General features: G+C 37.2%; 2 protein-coding genes across 4 annotated transcripts in view; one reads left to right on the plus strand and one right to left on the minus strand.

Moving 5' to 3' along the window:
• Positions 1 to 1,109: 1,109 nt before the first annotated feature.
• Positions 1,110 to 15,703, plus strand: LOC136251064 (gamma-aminobutyric acid type B receptor subunit 2-like). Of its 2 annotated transcripts, XM_066043444.1 has the most exons (12): positions 1,110 to 1,291; positions 9,253 to 9,318; positions 9,833 to 10,033; positions 10,111 to 10,375; positions 11,119 to 11,182; positions 11,228 to 11,323; positions 11,939 to 12,071; positions 12,124 to 12,367; positions 12,423 to 12,554; positions 13,756 to 14,073; positions 14,125 to 14,283; positions 15,087 to 15,703. In XM_066043444.1, the coding sequence occupies exons 6-12, from the start codon at positions 11,281 to 11,283 to the stop codon at positions 15,159 to 15,161; spliced, it is 1,104 nt and encodes a 367-aa protein (XP_065899516.1). In that variant the 5' UTR covers positions 1,110 to 1,291; positions 9,253 to 9,318; positions 9,833 to 10,033; positions 10,111 to 10,375; positions 11,119 to 11,182; positions 11,228 to 11,280; the 3' UTR covers positions 15,162 to 15,703. The 2 variants fall into 2 exon arrangements, with proteins under 2 accessions (XP_065899516.1, XP_065899515.1); XM_066043443.1 differs by lacking the exon at positions 1,110 to 1,291 and having other exon boundaries at positions 8,404 to 9,318.
• Positions 15,704 to 21,815: 6,112 nt separating this feature from the next.
• LOC136251067 (gamma-aminobutyric acid type B receptor subunit 2-like) overlaps positions 21,816 to 26,714 on the minus strand; it is a 70,646-nt gene continuing 65,747 nt past the window's right edge. For both annotated transcript variants that reach the window (XM_066043450.1, XM_066043449.1), the window contains one exon: positions 21,816 to 22,086. In XM_066043450.1, the coding sequence (XP_065899522.1) occupies positions 21,979 to 22,086 (108 nt within the window). In that variant the 3' untranslated portion in view covers positions 21,816 to 21,978. The remainder of the gene's footprint in view (positions 22,087 to 26,714) is intronic.

A 26,714-nucleotide genomic window follows, 5' to 3' on the forward strand; every position in this document is an offset into this window, starting at 1 on the left:
ATGTTTACAGGCAGTAATATACATAAGTGGACGTGGCTCATGAAAGAAGCAGAGCTATACTATGATGTGTTACTACATGTCCACATCGTTACACTAATTAATTTAGCACGTGATCCAATCCGGGTCAGACCCGGATAATCTGTAAAGCGGGACCTGGATGACCCAACTCGGTTTTAACACTGTTGCTAAACTATATTTATTGGCTTACACATGGCTAGTTTGCTGCAAGTTGCTCTCACTGATTGATATCAACTACCAACTTCGAAAACCACCATTCCACATCTGTTCAAATAGTTTGGTGCAATGCTAAACAGTAGCTAGTGTAACTAATATGCGCTCCAATCTTAAATGCCTCTCTAGATCAACGTCACTCCTATAACAAATTACTGATATTTTTTAACTTGTCAAAGACATTATTGAGATCCCAACCTTACAGCTTACACCACTTACGTTAACTACCAGGGGACATCACTAATGATTCAGAATCCCACAAGCCAAAATTAACTTTACCTACAATTTTTTTACCATCAACTTCCAAGCTTTGGAACGATCTACCTAATCATTTAGTTGAGATTTCATCTCTAAATTCTTTTAAAGAACAACTGACTATAATTATTTAAAGATGTAGCTAGCTATAATCAATATGTATACTCTACATGAGTTTTACACAGTAACCATAATTACATAACCAAGTAATAAGAATAATAAGAAATGACGTCATAAATAATTAATTAATTATAATTAATTATAATTAATTATAATTAATTAATGTACAGGACTAACTACGAAGTGCACAAACGAATACTCACCGGGGTTGTGTTAGACGATACACAAACGTCAAAATTAACTATGAGTCTTTTTCCAAGTGCTTTCGTTAATGAGTTAGGTTTTCTAATAGACGCCCTCCTTTCCAGTTCTTGACAACCGATTGAAACACACCACGCGTTAGTTACTAAGCGTTCAACTCGTATAACCTGTTTGAATAGCTACGGCCGCGTAGCAACCACTTTATATGCACTGCGCGTAAAACCAAACATTGAACTCGTACAACCGGTTCGTGAACCAGGTTTGTAATTCTTAGCAACCAGTTCATATGCGCTGCGCGTTAAACTAAGCATAAGATACTACAAAATTCGACTCGACGCTTCGACATGAGAACTCACCGGGTGGAACTAGAGCAGCGTACTCTGTTGTAGAAAGATCGAGATACTGCATGGTGTGAGAGACACTCGACTAAACAAAGGAAGAATACACGAGCAACTTACGCAGAAACAACAGGCTGGAGTAGAAGGTTTTGTACTTAGACTGTGTGAATTTCTTTTAAACCGTTGCCCCTAGGTTAACCGAGCAACTTTTGTTATTACCTAAAAGGGTGGGGCCTAAAAGGTAGCACAGGACGATGTCAAACACGAAAATTTGTTAATTATTTAATTAATGGAACCATATAGCGAGCCATATAGATGGTGGGGCCCTTGGACAATGCTTGCAAGATCGAGATACTCTAATAGAGCAGTCAGCTACTCTAATAAAATAGTCACTTTTACAGTTCCTTTAAAAGCTAGCAGTTTTTTGTATGTTTGTTGTAATTTCACTCCTTGCCATACCCACCTTATGGTCTTCCATGTTGTGGTCATGTGTGCCTGAGGACACACCACACTCTCAGTTACTGTATAAGATACATATGCACTATTTTTATCATCATTGATGGTTCTCTCTCTTAAGAATTAACTAAGAACACTGAAATTGTATAGGCTCTCTGGGCTTCTAAACTATGAAAATTTGGGGGCAAACATCCAAATCACCAACATATCAGTTGTATACAGCATCACCATGCCCCATATATAGAGCCTACAGCTTTTGCTGCATTTGGCGACAGAAAACATGGTAGTGATAGCTGTAGCTGAGCAATGTATGGGCTGGCTTACATGTCTTGCTACAACAACTTATAGTGTTCCACCTGCCTCAAACTACACTGTACTGTAATGACATAAAACCATTAAATATGAAGGGCTTTGTGTTCACTTTAAACCTTTCATACTGCTTGACTCAGTAGACTGGTTTTATGGCCTTTTCAACAAGTATCGATAGGCATTAAAAATTTTGAATGATTGCCTGTGATTATACCGTAACCTTAAATTGTTTTGATTAAAAGTTGATGTTTTAGTTCAAATGCTTCAAATTGTACCCTATAAATTAATTTTGGTGACGTTGTGAAAGCTATTAATGGCTACAACTTCTGGGGGGGCTGTGCCCCCCAGACCCCCTGCTGCCAGAAATTCTATACTCTGGTCAGCCCCCTCTCATACCAACTACTTCCTCTGCCATTGCTCCAACAACTATTTTCTACCCCTATGTTTTGGGCCTATATACCTTTTAAAATACACGCGCATACACAAAACACATGAGTGTACTTCTTTTGAAAGTGTTTGTGTACATGTTTTGCTTGTGTGTAGATGGGTATGTTTGTGTGTGTGTGTGTGTGGGTGTGTGTGTGTGTGTGTGTGTGTGTGTGTGTGTGTGTGTGTGTGTGTGTGTGTGTGTGTGTGTGTGTGTGTGTGTGTGTGTGTGTGTGTGTGTGTGTGTGTGTGTGTGTGTGTGTGTGTGTGTGTGTGTGTGTGTGTGTGTGTGTGAGGGTGGGTGTGAGTGTGTGTGTGTGTGTGTGCGTGTATATGTGAGTGAGTTGCATGCACGTGTATCATTTGCATGTGCATGTATACATGTGCATGTGTGTGTATCTGTCAAATATGAAATATGTGTGCACATAATTTTGTGTGCTTTTATCCATGCACATAATGTGTGTGTGTGCGTATGTGTGTTTGTGTGTATATCTACATGTGTCCATATATGTGTATACATGTGTGCATGTGTATACATGTACTGCAGTGTCTGAGTGTGTGTGTGTGTGCGTGCGTGCGTGCATACGTGCGTGCATACGTGCGTTTGTGTGTGTGTGTGTGGCCAGTAGTTTTTTTGTATCATAAATGATGAGGTCCTGGGAACATATCTACTGTTTGTTTTGCTATTAGTTAAATCAACCCAGCAGTAGTAATGGAAAAGTGTTGACACTAAAGAAATAATTGGCAATCTCCTACATCTCACTTATTGGGTTGAAAGGAGAGGGATTTGTGCCATCATCTGTGAACTTCCTGCTGAATGCTTATCTGCGAAGTTCATGGTAATCAATAAAGCAAAGTGTAAGATTCTCTAGTAGCAATAAATAATTTGAGTTTGGCCGCCTTTCCGTTGTACATAACATTGCCATATACATGGAAGGTTACCAAACTCAAATTATTTATACAAGGTAAAGGCTACCCCATAAATTCTATGCAATGGTGACTTAACAGGTGATACAGTAGGACTTGAATCTTGATTATATGAACTCTTTATTATCTGAACAGTGTAATTGACTGTTCTATTTGAGTATTCTGTTATTAGATGAATGTTCTATTAGAGTAAGTGTATGTTCTATTAGAGCAGTTGAACGGAACTTACTATATAAATGAATGGGCTTGATTTATACAAATGAATTCACTTATCTTAACACTTTTATAATTGAACTGGCACACAGATGCTTGGGTCCTACTGTACTTACTATACATCAATTAGAGAAACAAAATAGAAATTGTCTTATACATAAACAATTTACTTGGTTATGTATGACCCAGTCCTAGTAATAATAATAATCAAGACACACGGTAGTGTGTCGTGCGGCCCAAGAAACCGGTGCGCCACACCGTGAGTATATTGACAGGAAGAACGAAAACGTCATTTTCACACCTTTGTATCTCGGTGATCACTTATCTGATTGGAACCAAATTTGCTACACAGTTGCCCGCCAGCCAAGGGAGTCTACATTCCAAATTTGAAGGAAATCGCTCCAGCCATTTCCGAGATACGAGCTGCCAAAGTTTCGTTTTTTTTTCTTCGTTTATTTTTCTTCTTCGTCTTTTCGCACACTTGCAAAAATTGCTATAACAAGCAAACGCGTACTCCGATCGCCTTGAAATTTGGCACACAGAAAGGGAGTCCAAAGGCGAATCCTAGCATCAAATTTGGTACAAATCCGATGAATGGTTCAGGAGTTATGACCGATTATTCGCGTATAACAAGATCGATTTGTTGTCACGCCTACAGGGTAAACCGCTTCATGGAATGAGTTGAAAATTGCTATGTAGATGGAGTAACCATCGTAGGAGTGCCGTTTGGTGGTTTGAAAGGAATCGAGATAAAGACCACGGAGATATGACACAAAACCCAACCTGTGTCACAATTACGCGATCGATTTTTATGAATAAAAAAGTATTAGTTTTCACGCCTACTAGGCAAACCGCTTAGAGCAATGAGCTGAAAATCGGTGTATAGCTGGAATAATCTTCATAGAAAGTCCTTGCAGTAGTACAGAAGAATCGGATTATAAACCACTGAGTTATGATTCGAAAGCCAACTCCGTGTAGCAAATGCGAGATCGAGATACTCTAATAGAACAGTCACCCTAATAGAGCATTCGGCTAATTTATTTACTCCATTATAGAATTTTATTACATCACAAGTTATTCTGTAGGGAATTCAGTTGCAAACAGTTAATCTTATAGACAGTTCAGCAAGAAGACAGTCACCATGTGGAGAGTTAAGCAAATATACCATGCACTATAGAGATTCAGAACATTACAAGTCACACTGAAGAAAGTTCAGCTATAAACAAGTCATGCACTGTGTAGAGAATTCAGCTACAATTAAGTCACTCTCTAGAGAATTCAGTTACACAGAATTCTGCTACACACAAGTCACTGTGGAGAGAGTTCAGCTACAAACAAATTACCCTTTAGAGTGATCAGCTACAAACAAAACACTTTGCAGGGTGTTCAGCTGCAACAAATCAACCTTTAGAGCGATCAGCAATGAACAAATCAACACAAATCTACCTGTAGAGAGATCAGCTAGAAACAAACCACCCTGAAGAGAGTTCAGCTACAAAAAAATCACCCTGTAGAGACATCAGCTAGAAACTAGACACAATGTAAGGAGTTCAGCTACAAGCAATCACCCTGTAGAGAGTTCAGCTAAAACAAATCAACCTGCAGAGAGATCAGCTACAAACAAATCACCTTATAGCGAGTTCAGCTACAAACAGATAACCTGTAGAGAGACCGGCTACAAACAAATCAACCTGCAGAGAGATCAGCTATATACACACAAATCAACTTGTAGAGAGATCAGCTACAAACAAATCACCCTGTAGAGAGATCAGCTAGAAACTACACACAATGTAAGGAGTTCAGCTACAAACAAATCACCCTGTAGAGAGATCAGCTACAAACTAGACACAAAGTAAGGAGTTCAGCTACAAGCAAATTACCCTGTAGAGAGTTTATCTACAAACAAATCAACCTGTAGAGCAATCAGCTAGAAACAAATCACCCTGAAGAGAGGTCAGCTACAAAAAATCACCCTGTAGAGAGATCAGCTAGAAACAAATCACCCTGAAGAGAGGTCAGCTACAAAAAAATCACCCTGTAGAGAGATCAGCTACAAACAAATTGCCCTGTAGAGAGATCGGCTACAAACAAATCAACCTGCAGAGAGATCAGCTACACACAAATCAACTTGTAGAGAGTTCAGCTACAAACAAATTACCCTGTAGAGAGACCGGCTACAAACAAATCAGCCTGTAGAGTGTTCAGCTAAAACAAATCAACCTGCAGAGAGATCAACTACAAACAAATCACCTTATAGAGAGTTCAGCTACAAACAAATTACCCTATAGAGAGATCGGCTACAAACAAATCAACCTGCAGAGAGATCAGCTACACACAAATCAACTTGTAGAGAGATCAATTACAAACAAATCACCCTGTAGAGAGATCAGCTAGAAACTACACACAAATTAAGGAGTTCAGCTAAAAATAAATCACCTTATAGAGAGTTCAGCTACAAACAAATCACTCTGTAGAGAGATCAGCTAGAAACTGGACACAATGTAAGGAGTTCAGCTACAAGCAAATCACCCTTTAGTGAGTTCAGCTACAAACAAATCAACCTGCAGTGAGATCACCTACAAAAAAGCACCTTGTACAGAGTTCAGCTACAAACAAATTACCCTGTAGAGAGATCGGCTACAAACAAATCAACCAGTAGAAAGATCAGCTACACACAAATCAACTTGTAGAGAGATCAGCTACAAACAAATCACCCTGTAGAGAGATCAGCTAGAAACTAGTCACAATGTAAGGAGTTCAGCTACAAGTAAATCACCCTGTAGAGAGTTCAGCTAAAACAAATCAACCTGCAGAGAGATCAGCTACAAATAAATCACTTTATAGACAGTTCAGCTACAAACAAATTACCTTGTAGAGAGATCGGCTGCAAATTAATCAACCTGCAGAGAGATCAGCTACACACACAAATCAACTTGTAGAGAGATCAGCTACAAACAAATCACCCTGTAGAGAGATCAGCTAGAAACTAGATACAATGCAAGGAGTTCAGCTACAAGCAAAATCACCCTTTAGTGAGTTCAGCTACAAACAAGTCAACCTGCAGTGAGATCACCCACAAAAACGCACTTGTACAGAGTTCAGTTACAAACAAATCACCCAGTAGAGAGATCAGGTAGAAGAATTCACCTTGTAGAGAGTTCATTTACAAAGAAACCATCATATAGAGAGTTCAGCTACAAAGAAATTATCCCATAGAGAGTTCAGCTAGAAGAAGTCACCTTGTAAAGAGTTTAGCTACAAAGAAACCATCATGTACAGAGTTCAGCTACAAAGAAACCACCTGTACAGAATTCAACTACAAACAAATCACCCTGTATAGAGATCAGCTAGAAGAAGTTACCTTGTAGATAGTTCAGCTACAACAATTCACCCTGTAGAAAGATCATGCTAGAAGAAGTCACCTTGTAGAGTGTTCAGTTACAAAGAAACCATCATGTAGAGAGTTCAGCTACAAACAAATCACTCTGTAGAGAGTTCAGCTACAAAGAAACCGCCATGTAGAGAGTTCAGCCTCATACAAACCACCTAGTAGAGAATTCAACTACAACAAATCACCCTGTAGAGAAGAAGTTACCTTGTAGAGAGTTCAGCTACAAAGAAACCACCATGTAGAGAGTTTAGCTGCAAACAATTCACCTGTAGAGAGTTCAGCTAGAAACAAATCACCCCGTAGAGAGATCAACTGGACGAAGTCACCTTGTAGAGAGTTCAGCTACAAAGAAACCATCATGTAGAGAGTTCAGCTGCAAACAAATCACTCTGCAGAGAGTTCAGCTACAAAAAAATCACCCTGTAGAGAGTTCAGCTAGACGAAGTCACCTTATAGAGATTTCAGCTACAAAGAAACCATCATGTAGAGAGTTCGGCTATAAAGACACCACCATGTAGAGAGTTTAGCTGCAAACAAATCACCTGTTACAGAGAGTTCAGCTACAAAGAAACCATCCTGTATATAGTTCAGCTACATTTCAAGTCACCCAGTAGAGAGATCAGCTGCAAAAAAAATCCTGTGGGGAATAATGAGCATGTAATAAATATATGTATATAATTTGTATAATTACTAATAAAATCAAAAATAATTGAAGTACTAAAATTCTTCTTTAAGTTCTTTTCTTCTTCCTGTGGTAAAGAAAAAAACACATGGGTTAAAAAAGCCCCAAAGCCAGCCATAGGCCGGCTTTGCAGTATACAAATACAAAAAGAAGTGATATCTAATCAAAAACAGCCAAGCTGTAAAAAAAGGTGCGCCCCCCATAAAGGCCATGGTGAAAAAAGATGTGAAATCCAAGGTGGCGGCCAAGAAATGGCTGTGATGGTAGGTTAATGGTTACATTTTAATAACAGCAATTCAGGTGAATTTTGTGCCGCTTGGTCTTGGCACCAAATTCACCTGAATTGTTGTTATTAAAATGTAACCATTAACCTACCATCACAGCCATTTCTTGGCCGCCACCTTGGATTTCACATCTTTTTTCACCATGGCCTTTATGGGGGCCGCACCTTTTTTTACAGCTTGGCTGTTTTTGATTAGATAATAATAACTAGACTAACCACGTGTATTCGAATAGTTTGATACACCATAGATGGAAGCTAGGGACCCGCCGATTATGCTCATTATTTTACCTATTATGCTATGCTGCACTGCTCAAAATTTTGCCTATTATGCTTAAATTAATGCTCAACATTTACCTATTATGCTCAAATTATGCTCAATATTTATACCTCAGTTCCATGTTTTTCTAGTAAATTTGCACTTTATGGGAAAACAGTAAGTTGCTGAAGCACAGATTCTAAATCCTTGCTTGTCAAACTGCATGTCACAGAAAAGATCGATATACTCTAATAGAACAGTCAGCTGTCTGATTATTTTCTGACTGTTTGTTATATTAGGGTATATTGATCTTTTTCTGTGATATGTATTTTGATAAGCAAGAATTTACGGTAATGCATAAGTGTCCTGCCTATTATGCTAGCATTATGCCCAATGCTTTCAGGCACCTATTATGCTCATTATTATGCCAGCATAATTGGCGGGTCCCTAATGGAAGCCCTATTGTAGTCTATTAACACTATCAGCGGTATAACCTTGACTGATGGCCATGGTAAAGAAGGATAAAAGGTAAGACAATAGCGCAAGCATCGTATACCTATCAATATACCAAAGGTTTTTTTTCTTCATCAAATTAGAAACATTTTTGTGAAAAAATTAGGACAGTAGCCGTAGCCAGTTTTCTGCTATGCTTGACTGAAAGTGTCAGGCAAGCAGGCAGGCATTAGTAAATTCCATTGAATATTTTTTTTAAAATTCTGTAACTACTTGACAGAAACATTTTGGGTCGATCTGAAGATACTTTTGGGCTAGATTTTACCCAACCAATACTGTTATGTTGTTGTGAGGAAATATCAAGACAGAATTTTGCATTATATTATATCACAGGCCACACCCATACCTTCGATGTCCCTACTATACAGTACTATTGCATTATATGATATTGGAGATTTTGAGAAATCAAGTCTGCAAATTTGCATTTATATAAAACAGTGGAAATACAAGCAGAAATAGCAATTATGTCCATTTCTGCTTTTGCCTTTTGAACTTGTCAGTGAGTTAAATTGTATTCTATCTTTTGTTTATGCTTTCTCGTTGTGGGTTATGTATGTGGTACACTGCATTTTAAAACTTTGCTTTGATTAGCTGGCATTTTATTTTGCTTAACAGCTCCTAATTACGTTTTCATATGATTATTCATTATAGAAATCTCCAGCTCGAATAATTTTTGTAAACATGTATGAAGACAATGGAGCAGAAATAATATGTGAGGTAAGCAAGGGTTTGTTGCATCACTTTGCTTAGGGAAAGTTTTGATACATCAATAGATTCTTCATTGAGTTATATGCAGTGCTATTATACCCAGTCATAAAAATAACTCTTGTACATAAAACTGCAACAGAAAGTTTCATAACCTGCTATTAAGTATGCATTATTTTGAAAGCTTCTTAACATGTCTTTATACTGATACAGTGCTATACTGACACTAGGGTTAGACAAAAGCGTTTAGATATTATTAAGTGGATTTGTTCAAATAAATGAAGACCTACTGAGCTCCATTCAATCATTCTTAGAGAACACATGCATCTACTCCAATAGAACACACATCAGTGATGAAAATTCTGTAATTAAACAGTCACTTTTTGTGTTCAAATAATAAAGATGTTTGAGGTTTGGATAACTGAAGGTGCACTGTATACAAAATGAGTTTATTGATGATGTCATATGCTTATTATTTGTACAATTAATATTAGTCTTATTAAGTGTAGCTTGTGTTTTACTTTAGGCAGCTAAAAATGGATTAACCCATCCTGAGTATCAGTGGATGTTTATTGTTTGGTATACTGATAGGATCTGGATGGCAAACAATACCAATTGTCCAGCTGGTGATGCAGCATTACAAAGTGTAGTGCAAAATTCACTACTCTTTGACTGTTTTCCTCAGCTAACAGAAGAAGAAAAAGATAGACCGAATGTGGGAAACATAGTATGTGACATGTGATTCATTCTATTGTCTAGTACCAATTCTTGAAATTAATTTTGTTTTTGTCTTGTTTTCCACAGACTAGGAACTTCTTCGATTCCTATTATGAGGAAAACATTGAGCAATATAGAATAAGCAGTACATCTCCACTGGCAAATAAAGAAGATATCGTCTTTATGTTTGATGCAGTCTGGACTGCTGCACTGGCTATAAATAGTGCTGCTACTAAACTACGTACCTAGTGGTGTAAATTTGGCAGATTTTACATACAATGGTAAGTTTTCTGAAAACATCTCTAGACTTTTATATGAAGAAGCACTGAAAGTCAAGTTCTTTGGATTAAGTGTGAGTGAAAATTATACAAGGCCTTTTTGTTTCAAGTGTTCTTGTATACAATATTCTTACCTTGTGAAATTAGTATTAGTACTGAATATTGTTGGTAAAAAAAACTCTATGTAATTTATAACTGCACAATAGGAAATTTAGATACCATATTTCCTTGATTAAACACTGCACCTGTAATAGTAGGTGCATTTGAATAGTGGCCACACTGTTCCCTTAAAGATAGAGCATAAATGCTACCCTTGGATAAATGCTGTGGCTATTACGTATTAGAATCCGTAGTCTTCAATTGTTCTAAGATGTTTTTTACCTATCCTTGGGTTACCTGTAGGAAGGTGAAGTAGACTATCCTGCAGTATTATTAGTAGTGTCCTAAGTAAGGAAAATAGCAATAGTTGTTCTGCAATCATTTGCTGATTCCTTTAAGTGCACATTGCAGTAAAATGTACTAGAGCTACTAAAACATGAAGTAAGTAAGTACACACACTTCTCATAACAACTTTTGTTTCCTATACTCAGAATAGTTGCTGCACTTTCAGACCTACTAATGCTATAAATGCCAGCCTTAAATAGTGATCGCCCTTAATAGTAGCTGTCCTTGAATAGTAGCCACACTGATTTTTAACACTAAGCTAATAGTAGTCATGGCGTTTTAATGGTATGTAGGTTTGAAGAATCCATGTTAGTAGGAATAAACTTTTTATTAATAACAGTTTTACATTGTGCTGTATGTTGTATGCTTACAGGGAAATGTTAGTTTTCGTGAAAATGGTGACAGGCCAGGTGAATTAACATTCCTCCAATTCAGGCGTTAGTTCTTAAAGTCATGTAATCTGACATCATATTATATGACAGGTAATGACAATGGCTTGACTAGAGTGAGATATGCGTCACTAATAAATGGCAATATGGTGTACAAAGACAGAGAGAATGATGACACAGTTTTTCCAGGTACCATGTATAAATGTTGGAATATCATTGATGTATTTACAATGAATGATGACAAATTATAACCACATGGATGAACACATCAGGGGTGGGTCCACAGGATGCACAGGCAACAAGTATGTCCTTCTACCCACTCATAATCCTACAATGCACATTTAAAGCACACAACACTTGAAGATACTAAACAATTATAGGTTTGATGTTGTTTAACCGAAGCAACTTAGTAAGGACTCAACAGTGGGGGCTAAGGGGAACCAGGGTCTCTCCATTTTAAAGAAGTTCAGCATCTCCAATTTTGAAGTTCAAGATGCCATAATAGAATGGTCAGTTACTCTTTTAGAGCAGTGGTGTATTTGAATAAAACATTCACCTGTATTTTCAAATAAAATTCTTGTTACCAATTTCACCCAAACTCCCTTCCCCCAAGAAAAAGCATGCTTTGCTTGTTGGATGTACTTCACATACTGTACTAAACTTATCAACAAGTTATCACTCTTCTTAGCCCCCCTTGCTGTGCTAAACTCGTTTTGTGCATCAATGATCAGAAATTAGCACCTAATAGTCATATGCATTGTTGCTATTAATAAAGTTGTGTTATTCTCTATTGATCTTGTATAGATGGTAGAACAGAAGATGAAGAATTTGTTCACATTGCTCTGGCATTGTTTATCAGTTATGCCATACTTTCTGTTCTTGGGATATGCTTTGCAATCATCTGTTTGGTGGTCAACTTATGGTTCAGGGATCAAAAGTAAAAGAATTATACCATTTGATTTGTAGATTGTATTTTCTGATATCATTAGGCTAGTGAAATGTACCAGTCCATATGTCAATGTGATGATTATAGCTGGAGCAGTTATATTTTACATAACAGTGATTTTGTTTGGAGTGGATGAAAATGTGGCATCATCTTCATCAGTAGATCATCTGTGTCAGACAAGAATTTGGTTGGCAGCAATTGGATTTAGTTTATTGTTTGGCACAATATTTGCTAAAACTTGGAGAGTGTATTATATCTTCAATATTGTTAAACCCAATCCTAAATTTGTGAGTTATAAATGCTTAAAATACAGTATCTGGTGAAATGAGTTTGTATTTGTAGGCAGCCAAAGACAGATACTTGTTTGCGATTGTCACAGTACTTGTTCTGGTAGATGTAGTTTTAATGTTTCCACCAACGCTGATCCCAGGTGCTATTTTAAGAAGGGAGGAAGAAGAAATTGAGGGAAATGAAGTATGTATATATATATATATATATATATATAAGTAACCTAATTTTGGAAAACCATTGATGTATGCACATCAATAGATTGTAAGATACATGAATTTAAACATTCCAATCCAGTACAGCTTGCAAAGCCAAAACCTATGAATTAGAATTTTCACTGTGATGTAACCAACCACAGTGTTTAACCCACTTTTATCCACAGCTTCAAGCTGACTACTGATATGACCATGATTTTGAACAACCTTTTTCATGATGGTTCTGTAACACACAGGCAAACTACCAAGTAAGCTATTGATATATCAACAGAAAATCGCCGAGTAGGTCATATGGAGTCTCCATCCTTAATACCAGGCTCTAAAGACCACCTGTGTTACTTAAAGTGAAAGAAATACACGTAGAAATCATCTGAGCAACTGTCCAAGGGTGTCCATGCCTCTAGCCATGTATTATAACTGGCCAGTGGCAGTCCAAGGTACCAGAGCATTCCCCAGGGGGGGTGCACTTTGCTGAAAAAAGTTGAAGACAAAAAAAAAATAGGTCACAGCAACAATGGCTGTCCTTTACCAAATGTATACACTATAAAGTATATACAGATCCTTATTCATAGCTTCATAGTTAAGCTACACTGCCTCATGAACACTGTGACTGCTTTATTAGAGTGATTGACTGCCTAATTAGAGTATCTTGATCTTGCATGCTATTTGTTTTAAAGGATGAAGGGGGAGGGGGGCACGTGCCCCCTCCTGGATCTGCCACTGTTCCCAGTGACTGGTACACATCTATAGAAATCCACTCATTAAAAGCATCCCAAGCAACCGAGTAGCATGGCTGTAGCGTGAATGTGTAGCGTATTGGTGTGGCTATCCATTCATGGTGAAAAATGAAGTTAAATAGTGTGTGTGTGTGTGTGCATGTGTGTTGTGTGTGTGTGTGTGTGTGTGTGTGTGTGTGTGTATGTGTGTGTGTGTGTGTGTGTGTGTGTGTGTGTGTACGTGTGTGTAGGTCAACAATTTTCAAAAGTTTTGTCACATACAATTATGTGATGTAAATTATGACCAGGTTGTGCATAATATAACCTTAATTTTGTCTGTGTGTTATGTTTGTTCTATCAGCTGTGTGTGATAAGCAACCTCTGCAGTAGTATGCATGGCATGTCTTTGAGATATTAGCTGACATAAGTATGCCATTGAAGAATTTTCTTCTACAGGATAATGATGTACCTCAAATAATTGGTGTGTGTAAATCTGATGACTCACTGATCTGGTTGCCCATTCTATTTGGATATAAAGCATTTGTCTTGATGGCTGGACTATTTCTTGCCTTTGAGACACGTAAAGTGAAGCATACAGCATTAAATGAATCCCGCTTTGTTGGAATGTCAGTTTATGGAGCAGTGATAGTATCTGTGACTCTTACTCCAATCGGATTTTTACTACATAATCATCCAACTGTGCAGTATGGAATATTGGGAATGATGATGCTGTTAAGTGTAACTGTAATATTAGTACTGGTGTTTGTGTCGAAGGTAACCCATTTTTTGTAATAACAAATAATACTTTGACTTGAATACTTGTAGATGTACAAAGTTTACCATGATCCAGAAGGAACAGAACTAGAAAAGAACAGTAAAAGCACTGGCACAAAACGCAAGGAGAGTGTTGTTGATTTTGCTGAGGAAGATTACAAAAAGAGAATAGAAAGTCTTAATGTAGAAATCAAAGTCCTTAATGACATAGTAAGAACATTTTGACAATGAAATAAACTCACTTCTGTAAAACAGTTTATTAGTTAAGGTGGTTTATAAATTGCAACTGGCTCTTGTTTTTATGAAAGTAATTCTGAAAAGGTGCTAGAAGTTTAATGGTGCAAAAGCTCGTGCTGTTTCCATTTGTATTCTCTCAATCAGCAGAGTTTATCAATAAACAGTTTTATTGTACAAGTTTTTGTAATGAGCCTTATAGTAATGTATTTCAGTACAGTACTGCTTTTCATAAAGGCTTCTACATACTACATACAGGGCCGCCCAGAGAAATTAAGGGGCCCAGGGCAAAGAGTTAAGGTGGGGCCCCAAGGGCAAGGAGGTTTCCATTCTGAATCACAACTTCACCCAAGCTGTAAGTTGAAGACCAAAAAAAAAGAAGGTCATTACATGCTGACAATGACAATTATAGCTACCCCTCACCAACCATATCTCCTTATTTATAAGCTTGCTATACTGCTCCTCTAAAGAATACTGTGACTGCTCTATTAGAGTATATCAATCTTTTAAACAGGTATTCAAGGGGTCCTTCATGGGGCCCCTTTCAGGCTGGGGCCCGGGGCAAAATACCCCAGTTGCCCCCCTCTGTGGGTGGCTCTGACTACATATATTTTAACAACCATACTTCTGCTAACTGTCTAGTCCATACATAATTTACCTCTATTCATTTTTTTTCTTCTTTTGTTCGCTCTTGATATTTTGCTTGTGTAACTAGTGTATCATTGCAGCTATAGTATTATCAACTTCAGTTGTATAAACATAACAATTTTTCCTTGCAGTTGAAGAGTGGAGAACATGTCATTCGAAAGAGTACTGATAGTTATAATAAAGTTGATATTTTGGAATGCCAATAACTGAACTACATAATTATTGTACATACAGTATCCTACCCTTTTGCATCATGACATGAATAGCAAAGCATTATGAACATGTGATACTTTGTGTAGTTGTATAAGCATGTAATTGCTGTGTACATCCAAAACTATAGCTGCTTACTGTACTTTGGTTATAAATTTAATTTTTTCGTATACTTGTTTGTTAACTTTTTTGTAAATAATTTTATTATAGCTGGTGACCCCATGCATACCGCATCTGAAAAGGCACTGTGTGCCCCAGCTATATCAATTATCGTGTGAAAAGTGAAGTTACCATTACACTTCGTTGTCAGCTATGTTCAACCCGTTACACAGCATTTTAATCAAGAACTTGTTGAAAGCATTTCGGGTCGATCTGAAAGCTTGTTTGGGTTTAGTTTTACCTCACCAATACTGCCTCATCGTTGTAAGGGAAAATTGAGGCTAATGTTTGGGTGATATTATTTTGTGGGCCACGCCTACTCCTTTGTGGTCCCTACTATACAGTTACTATCGTACTGTATGATAAGCCCTACTCTACCTTTTACACATTCGGAATGAAAAATATGCTTATATACTTAATTGAAACTCCTGCCATTGATGTATACCCATAATTTATATGCTTTTCGTGGAATCTTTACAGCAGCCAAGTGATCACTTATAATTAAACATTTTAAATTATGTAATTGGACAAGATCATTTACTTCTCACAAATTGCTTCACGTACAACTAATCTCCAAATAACAAAATTCATAATTTCAATCAACTCCCTAGGCTGAGGAATGCCCGTCTCCTTATCAACATTGATTTAAACTTGAACACAATCATCTACAAACATGTCACCTTTGGAATTTTTTTACAGAGTACTTTAACCCAAATACTTCATGTACTTATAATTTCCTTTACCCTTCTACCCCTAGTTAATTAATGTAATTATCTTCTTTAAACTTTTATTACTATATACTATTACTATAGCTATACAAGCACAAACTAAATGAAATTTGTGAACATACATTAGAACTCCATACAGTTTGAGCAGCATTGTGTATGGTGATATTCCTGCAATAAACATGAACTAAATTAAAATAATCTTTTAGACGAACATTGTAACTGTCCATGCAGTCAGTGTTTAAGTGGGATTAATGATTGTCAGGTTTGATGACATCCCTATAGGAAATAAAGAGTATAAGAAATGAAAAAATTAAGTTTAAACATGCATTGTAGTAGTTATGTCAAGTTGGGGCTTCCACAGTCTGTCACTGTTCAAGCAGCATTGGAAGAATGGCAGCTTGAGCTCTGGGAGTTTCACCTATTATTTACTAGTTGTATCAATAAAAATCAATATTTTGTCAAGTATACCAATACACAATCAGTTTAAAAGTTTGCTAGCAATGCATTTGAAGTTTAGTGAGCCCCTGGTTTGCTGCATCTCACTGAGTACCTCTGCATGACTCACGATAGGTTCCAACTACTGCTCACTGAGTGTCAGGGCATGTGGCATGCCAGATGTCAAACACCAACATTAATATATAGCCATTATTTTTTTTTACATTGCATACAAAAAAAATTTAATTGCACAATTAGATGGAAAACTGAGTTCTGACTAACTTAAGTTCAATTTCTGCATTACAACTCAACACCAAGGCCAGCAACTTGTAAAATTTAAGGGACTAAGGCTATAATTAGACTGCACTTATCATACTAAGGTAACTAACTGTGAAAAGCAACTGACTGAGAAGTGAGAAACATTATTGAAAATCAATGTCATGATATAATTCCCTCTGTTTAGTTGTACATGTTTCTTTCATTATCAAATATCACAACTGCAAAGTGTGACACATGTGGTTCACAAATTAATGAAGACAATGAGCTATGTATTTTGTATGATTCTGTTTATCTGATACATCTGATGTCTTTAATTTGACAGGCTGAACATCAACATCACATGAATATTGTTAGCTGTATATTCTAGGTTCACATGGTTTCACTGATTGTTACAGTCATGCATGTCTGGTATAATTTGACATAGCTAGTTGTAGACAATACAGCAGAGGTGTAGCCAGGAAAAAACTTTTACTGAGGCAAAGTTTATACACCGATTGCAAATTGAAAGAGTCTACTTCTGATTCATGAATACTTTCAAGTATGGTTGGTATACAGCATTTACAAGTTGACTATCTGGTTGGATGGAGGAAACTGCTTCAGAAGACTCTGAGCATTTTTCTACATGCCATAAATACAGGTGTAATGCTCCAGCATAGTTAATGCTACGGTATACCATGCTTCAATTATTAGACTAGCTTAATTGCATGCAACACAACTTACTCTGGAGTGGTCAGGCCATCCATGGACTGCAAAGGAGGTCATAGTCATGCACACTACTTTTATGTGATGTTTAAGTCAGAGATAATTATCTTTTAATGTGATGCTCAACTGCATGTGCTAAGCATGTCAAGTTAGGGAATCTGGGGGAATGCTCAAGGAAAATTTTGAAAATATATGCTTTGAAATGGCATGTGGAGGTTATTTTTGATTGTAACTGCTAATGCATGATATGCATGATCAATTAGCTCAATGTAATTCCATGCAGTTGACTTATTGGAACTTTTGAAAAGTAATGTAAAGACAGTTAACATAAATGTGAATGATCAAGCAGTGTAATGAGAACAGTGGCTATATTCTGTATTGAATGCTCTATTAGAGAATATTACGATGACTGCTCTATTAGAGTATCTCGATCTTTACAAATTCAAGTCACACAAAATAGAATCTATGGCTGTAATGCCAAGCAGGGTTGGAGCTATAGTGCCTTGCATGGTGCTGGACTACTTTTCAGCTACTGGGATACAGTAATGCTGTCTAGTAACGTTTGAGTAGATAATCAGGGTGCCAAAACTCAGGCCTGCTCAGCCTGTTGTTGAGCATTTTTACCGAGGCAGCTGCCTCGGTTACCTCAATGGTAGCTAGCCACTGTACAGTGAAGACTTAAATATATCTTGGTCTCCAAATGTTGTACAGCTATGGCTGAATACTTTTTGGTTTACACATACCATGCACAAGAATAAGGTAAACGACTGTTAAACTGATAAATGCCTGCAAAGCAATGCCGTACCATACACGTTGAATTTATTACCTAACAAAGCAGGGAGTTATTATATTATATTAAATACTGTGCAGCAATTGATACAGATATTAATGCATGGGTGTGTTACATTGTATGTATATAGGTATCTAAATTATTACAAAAGTGATCAAGGGATGGGGAGTTAACTATACAAAGATGGGTAAAGTGTTCTAAATTTAAAATACAGTGGGGAAAAATGAAAACTTAAAAGAATCAATTCTTGTGAAATATCCTCTTTTCAATGAATGGCAGCTGCATACCCATAAGGTAATTTGATATTTTGTACATCATTATACTTTTGGTGTACATGGTAGTGAATAGGGTTCTTTTTATTTGTGATACGTAAGTATTCGCATTTGTGACAGGGTTAAAGTCCATAAACTATGTGACGGACCATTGGTGTATATATAACAGATTTAGATCTTCTTACAGATGAACACAGTTTGCTACAGAACGGATAACTGAATACAATAAGACATCATCAGCATATTGTGTAAATTGGATGGCTGCAGGTTCAAGGCTGCTCAGGTCCAGTCATGGACCAGATTTTTTCTCCTTTCTGGCCTTTTCAAACATACTTATATAATGTCTTTAAAACAGGCTATAGGACCAGGTGTCCTACCCTTCCACACTTGTGCTGTAAAGCCTTGATAAAATAATAATTTTATCCTGTTACAAGCACAATCAGGGAGATTATTTTCCTATAATAAAACAGTAAATGCGGTGCCTTGTGGAACGCCAGATAGCAGGTTGGTAGAATAGCTCTCCTTATTATCTAAAATAACCCATTGTAATCAATTTGTTAGAGAAATCCTTTAAGAGAGGACCTCTAATACCATAATGATGGAGCTAATAGAATAATCATGAGTTAAGCAATGCTTTCTTGAAGTTCAACAATAGGACATCACATTTATCTCCATCAAGCTAATATTATGTGAGCCACTCTGGCAAACTACCGAAGAATAAGTACTGAATACTGTGGCAAATAGTGAATGTCACTGCAAATTCTTAGTGACGGTCACTATAAGATGTACAGTGATGTTAACAGTATTCACTATTAATTTTATTTAACTGTGTAGATGTTGGTGATTGTACTTGTCCTGGGCCTAGTAATAATAACAATTATGGTAATAATATGTTCTAGACTTACCGGGCTCATTGACCACTAACATTCAAACTTATATATAAGTCAACAGACATTACTGAAATTTATGAATATTGCATGCAGTAATCAAAGTGCTTGTTGTACACTACAAGCTAAAAGTGTGAATATTCAATCTTATCAAGTTTAAAATAAACATACTGACAAATGGATCAGGTACCTGAATATCAATGCAATAGTTCAAACCTATCAAACCCCATCCTGGTCCATAAAATGCAGAGGAATGAGACCATCTATAATGCAGTCATGATCTAGCTAAGAAAAGTCTATGATCTAGCTAGGAAAAGCCTAGTTATACTACTTCCCCATGGCGTCTCTATAGTAGGTTACTGAACACCAAGGATCTATCACATATAATGGCGCAGGGTATGACGTGCCTGCATGCTATTACTATTAATAATTACATGAGGAAGGTGAAGTTGGTTGTCATATCCTTGTAATTATGCCAATTACATGTTGATATGAGACTGAAGTGTATTGAGGAATTGACAATGAAAGACTGGGCTAATTATAACCACTGAAGTACATAGAAGAAATCATGAGAACTGTGAGGTAAATTTCATCAGCCTGCACCTGCAGAGCTGACTTAAATAATGCAATTTCAATGATTAAAAACTGAGTCCCAGTAAATAATGAGTAGAAAATAATTAAACACCTAATAACAATTAATTTACATCTTTCAGGATCACATCAGACTGAAGTAAATGTCAGAGTTATCTGTAGTCCTGCAAATAAAATCGAGGTACAAAGTCACTTGAGATCATGCAGTGATGTAGAAAAATACCAGCACCATCATCAATATATATGGTCTAGGGGGTGTGACTCATTGCAATCGTTTCGTAGGCCCAGCTTAGCTGCCACCAAATACTATCAGGAATGGATACTACACTACTGCAGTCCATTAAGTTTCTCAAATAGTTTTGTGACATCTAAATACACTACTTCAAGGAAAAGTGTTGATCTTGGTCAGTGGAAACATAGATCTATGATGGAAAATTGATGCCTTAGTATGGTTTCCTGGCATGAAAAAGATAAATAGCAAAGCAGACATTTTTCCGAACCACAAAAGGCACGTCCCACCCCATAGTTTGTTGTGACGGCTGTGCATTGCTTCATTTGGCCTCTAGCCTTGCGACTGTGGTGAGGCAGTAAGAAGGGTTTTGACAATTTTTATATCCGGACGCCTTTACAGTAAGTGTTTTCTTGTTTTTAACGCTGCATATATTTGATGTTAAATGGAGTAAACCTTGTTGTGTATGATTTTACTATGGTATATCATGGGAGTAGGAACAGGGGGGGGCACAGGGGCCAGGGCCCCCCTAGTCTGTGGCCATGGATAGATAGAACAGGCCAGGGCCCCTCCGGTTTGCAGCAGGAATCATTTTTACAGTAATGCACCATGTGACATGTAATAATTATAGATCATTGGCATACTTGGACACTGTTCCTTTCTCACTGATTAAAATCTTGGTCCTGGTTTATTTGAAATAATATTAGAGGCACTTAAAGTGATAATAAGCTACACCTCATGTGTAATTCGTGTTAGAAAATAATTAAAGAACTGTGCAGCAGAGAGTTAACTTATGTCTCAGTCTTACTACCAGAAAACTCTGTCAGAATTATTTCGTAGTCATGGTAGACCTATTTCAAAGAGTCCAGTTAGTGAAGGAGCTTCTAGCGGTTCCCCGAGCGGTTCTAGCGGAGGTAGCTTTGTTCTAGCCCTGGCTCTAGCCCTGGCTCTAGCTCTAATAACGAACCTTTGATGGAGGAAGCTGAATCAGAGCAGTCCAAATTCCCAATGCACTTCCCTGAGACAACTATGGATCTGCGAACTAATGCAGAATGTAGCTAGTACTCAGGGGGAAGACATTAATTCATTAATTCATCCCGCATACAAGTAATTTATAACTTCTGGGGGGTATATTTAACAACATGAAATTAGTTCAAGTAACAGCCCCTTATTAATTGTGTTTTGTGATGTCATCAGTCCTATCACGTCATTAACATAGTATACAAGGTTGCTATAAGATTACTTATCTAGCATAACTGTGATTATGATTATTGGCTAAAATTGCCTCCAGATTCAACATCATAGCATCTATTTTTCAAAATTTCCCTGGGGGGGCATGCCCCAGACCCCCCTAGAAGAAGAGCATGTGCATGTACCCACAAGTAGCTACACCCTCCTCCGCCACTGCTTTAGTTACCAATAGTGGCCCCCCTATAGTTTTTTGCTTTGCTACGCCCCTGTTATAGTATATAGATGCGGCATTTTAGTGGCACACATCACATTAGGGGGAACCATACTTTTTGATGATAAATATAGCCCAATACCTTGCATATAGTTTCAGCCATAAACAGCAAAATATTACACAATGAAATATTACATAATTCAGTGAAGGTCATAAACATAGCAATGATTCCTGCATACACATGGTAAACACTGCAGCACAAATTTTCTAACTTGCATAAATACATTTACTTTAGTTCGCACACTATGTGTACAATGTGTTGTTTGGTTAACATATTAGCTATAGTTCTTTATCCTTTGACAATACATTGCTCACATTTGGAATATCTTCAAAGCCATCCATACCCTTCATTGTACAACTGCTGGATAGTTGCTGGCTGCTCTTTAACTGTGAAGAATACAAAATAATTATGGCAAAACTACTGGATTGAGTAATCAGTATCTATCAATTCATAGTACTAGCTAGCGTATTAAAAATGATCAGTAAAAAGAAACCATGATCCAATGTACTGAAACAAAAGGCTATAAATAAGTTTGTATGTGGATTATTACTATATGTGAACAGATTTTACAAAACTGATCCAAATCGCACATCAGGCAAAATCAAACTAACACCACCAGTGAATAGCTACACTATTGCACTACTAGTTTTGACCCTCAGTACTACTCAAACTACTCGAGGCTGGTTTTAACAGGCATCTTTTCTGAGTAGTGTAGAGAGCTCAAATGGCGGTTTCTAGCCTTTTGAAGGGCCTGGCTTGGCAAGAACCAGTGGTTTATTGGTGGATGGCCTGATAATGCTGGCCAAACATTTTTCTGTTGATTTTGCTCCGCTAAGAAGCCAGCACAGCCCTATAATCTTGTGTCTGGACTTCAACCGTAGTCTGCCTCCATTTTGAAGTCTATCTCTTTCCCACCCCATCACCCCCACCCTCATCCCCTTTGTGAGCACTCGTGATGCTACTTCACTCATCCAACCACTCAGATATTCTATCTTATTTGGCGGGACACTCTACAAGCAGCTACAAGTACTATATAGAAGTGGTCTGAAAGGTAATATATTGATGCATCTCTTGTATAAATTTCATGCACGTACTTGCTATCCTTGGCAAGTTATGCTGACTTGAATTCTTTAAAACTGTTTATCTCAAAACTTATAATGTGCTATTTGAAACGTTTTTCCAAAATCCAGTCACATAATTTTATGTTGGTAGTGTAAGCAATTGTTGACCAGCACTATATTTGACCCATGTAGCAAGCATTAAAACTTAATAAAAGTATAGTAACCATTAGAATAATATATAGAATCTTCTACAGACTATGATGATTTCATTTTCTTTCAACATGCAGTGACTCGGAAAAATTAGATACTTTACATTTGAGTATGGTCGATAGCAATAAAAAGGAATGAAACAAATGAGGTCACTTACACCTGCAGCTATACTAGTGAACATTAAATCCCTACTTCAGTCATGGGCATCAAAATAAATGGTATTGTGTCGTGCAGCCCAAGAAGATGGTGCGCCACACTGTGGATGTATTTGACAGGAAGAAAGAAAATGCAATTCTCACACATACATGTAGCTCCGTGATCCATTGATCAATTGGAACCAATTTTACTGTAGAATTTTCCTCCAGGAAGGGGAGTCTACATACCAAAAAATTTAATGGAAATCGCCACAGCCATTTCCAAGATACAGGCAGTCAAAAGTTTGCATTTTTCTTAGCTTTACTTCTTCTTGCATGCAATAAAATGCAAACATAATGCATACTCCACCCAAGCTGAAATTTGGCACACTTAAAGCATTAATTATCTCTGGTGGGAATCTGATCAACATTCACAGAGTTCGTGACCAATTATTCACATAATGATAATATAAGATTAACTTTTGTGATGCCTACAGGGTAAACCACCTCGAGAAATCTGGTTTGTGACCATAGTAGGAGTGCCTTTTGGTAGTGGTTTGAAAGAAATCAAGATTAGGATAGGGTTCGCTATCTACAAAATCCAGTCATCTCCTTTCTTCAACTTTTCAAACACACCTAATGTAGCTAAAGTCTTTGAGCAGGCTGTAGGACCAGGTGACCTACAGGCCTTCAGTACTTGTGCTGTAAAGCATTAATAAAGAAAAAAAAAATCAACTTTTACAAAATTGATCCCCCTACTATGGCACATGTTCATTGTAGTATATATCCACCAAACCGGAGGTACGATTGCTGCTTGCACAGAAAGGTCACTTATGTGAAGTCAAATTCAGACAATTTAACTGCTTCCTGTGGTACAGAGCTTAGAATAATGAGTGGAAGTTATGGTTATGGATGAAATAATAATTGATAACCACTGGTACTAAACATCCAGGATATCTTTTGCTATAGTTGTAGTTAATAATAATGATTGTTGTGGCTGCAAAAGCACTGAAAATGGACAGAAAGTGCAATAAAATTCTTTAATGCTGCAGAAAATTTTGACATAACTCATTTCCCAAATGGTGAGAAGTCTCAGATCTTTTCCAGACTAACAGCATAGACAGATTATGCATCCAACTGTATCACAACACTATGAAGAAGAGTTGACTTCTCTTGCCCTTGTCCTGGGTGGTAGGACAGTTTGAAATTAAAAGTTCATATTTCTTTGTCTGATTTTCAAAGAAAGCAACCCTACTACAATCAACATCCTGCAATGGTAGCGGGATCAATTTGTAAAAGTTGATTTTCAGATTGCGGACCCTATTAAGGTTACAGTATAATAAAATGTGTGGGCAAACCAACTTACAAAACCTGAAGCAGGGATAAATAATTACAACAATTGTGTTGTAGTAGCAATACAACTATTTGTTTTTATTGCACAATAACAACTGTTCTTGGGTGTGTGGTCCACGGTAGAGCAATGTTTTACAAAAACGCACAGCCAAAACCCAGACTAACAGATCATAATTTCAATACAAGTAACCAAACAACTAAAATATCTATATAGATCATGTGGAAGCGATTTTAAAGTTACTATTTGTGAAGTCATTTTATTGCACTTTCTGTAGTTCTTCGAGTGAAACATGCTCTTTGAAGGCTTGTATCTCTGCCGCTGAGAAGAAAAATGTCAAAACCCCTCCACAGGACCTAATAAATTTATCACTATGCCCCAGAAATATCCATAGAGCCTACAGCTTTTGCTGTATTTGGCAGCAGAAAAACATTCCGGTAGTGACAGCTGGAGCATGAGCGATGTATTGGGTGGCTAACCTGTGTTGTCGCTACGCAACTTGTAGTGTTCCATTGCTTCAGCTGCCTCAAACTACACTGTATCAATAAATATGAAGGGTTTCACGTTCACTTTAAACTTTTCAGGGGGGCTTTTCAAAAAGTATCGATAGTGGTTCAAATTTATGAATGACTGCCTGTGACTATACCGTATTAGGACCACAAAGATAGAATGCAAAAACCAACAGTGTGTAACAATGACATGATCAGAAATGTTTAGTTGCCACACCTAGTAGGCAAACTGCTTATAGGAATGAGCTGAAATTCAGTGCACAGGTAGATTAATCATCGTAAAAAAATAGTAACCTTTCAGTGGTTTTAATAGAAGAATTCACAATAAAACACTGCAGAAAGTCACCCTGTACAAATACCAGCTAGACAAGTCACCATGTAGACAAATAGAAATTTCACTTACAAGCAAATCACCCTGTAGAAGCCATGTAAAAGTCACCCTGTAGCTACACATTAAATGGTTCAGCTACATAACAAATTGCTACATGATGTCGACTTTGGCTATTCTATTTCGCTAGAACGTCCGGATGAGCCTGTTTCTTTTCAGAGGACATTTACAGTGCGTTTTGCTGTGTTTTGTGATGGCTGCGTTGAATGTTTATTTTTTTAATATCCGAGGATACCATCAGGGATTTCCTGAACTGCTTGCTGTCTTTCCTACTATTTGGGCCACCATCCCATTGACTTTGAGGGAACTGAGGGATGGTCTGCCCTTTGCCAACTCGTGCAGCAACATGATACTAACACTTGACTGTTATAAATGTATTTTAGTATGTAGCCATCATATATTTGTTGTGCGCACTGTATTTGATACCGTTAAAAAAATGATAATCATTCTACTCAGTTTTAAATTTATATAAACACATAGATTCACAAAAATAGTAGTCTTTTTTATCTTTGAGAATTCCTGTAGTGAAGGGAAGTTGAAAGGAAGCCTCAAATTAAAGCTGGCCATAGGCAGGCTTTGGGACTTGCAATTCCAAAAAAAAGTTATATCTATGCCAACACAGCTAAGCTGTGAAATAGAGTGCATCCCTTAGGCCAGGGTGAAAAATCAAAGGTGGCGGCCAAGAAATGGCTGCAATGGTGCTCATGTTAATCAATGATGATGGTTGATCATTAAAAATGATTGGCATTAACTAATATCATTGCAGCCTTTCTTTGATTTCACAACTTTCACCCCGGTGTTTTTGGAGGGTCGCACCCTTTTTTCACAGCTTGCCTGTTTTGGTACAGATATACTATTGCCAGGCTGTATATAACTTAAGCAGGCATTAAATCTCATCCATTAGTATAGCTGCAGGTTTAAGTGACCTTCCTTGTTTCATTGCTTTTTATCATCCCTAAAAGTAAAATATTTTCCATACACTCTTGTTTGTTAACTTTTTTCAGAACATGGTGATTGGTAACCAGTGTATTTACTACATCAAAGGAAAGAATGGTGCCAGACACATTATAAAAATTAATTGAGCAACTGAAACACATGTCCTTACTGAAAAGTGAAGTGGCCATTCCACCTAGTTTTCAGCTATGTTTCATCCACTATACAGTACAAAAGGTGCCTCTGCAATCAATCTATAGCTAGTCACTACAGAAATTATGATCGAACAATTATCAATGACTGAAAAGCAAAGTAGCCATGATTCTGCATCATTTTCAGCTATGTTGAACCCATATACAGTGTCATAGATGAAGAACAGGTCAAGATGTGCCGCTGAAATCTATCCAGTCACTTTGGAAATCAAATTA

Source organism: Dysidea avara, chromosome 3 (assembly GCF_963678975.1).
Source record: "Dysidea avara chromosome 3, odDysAvar1.4, whole genome shotgun sequence".
Taxonomy (NCBI): domain Eukaryota; kingdom Metazoa; phylum Porifera; class Demospongiae; order Dictyoceratida; family Dysideidae; genus Dysidea; species Dysidea avara.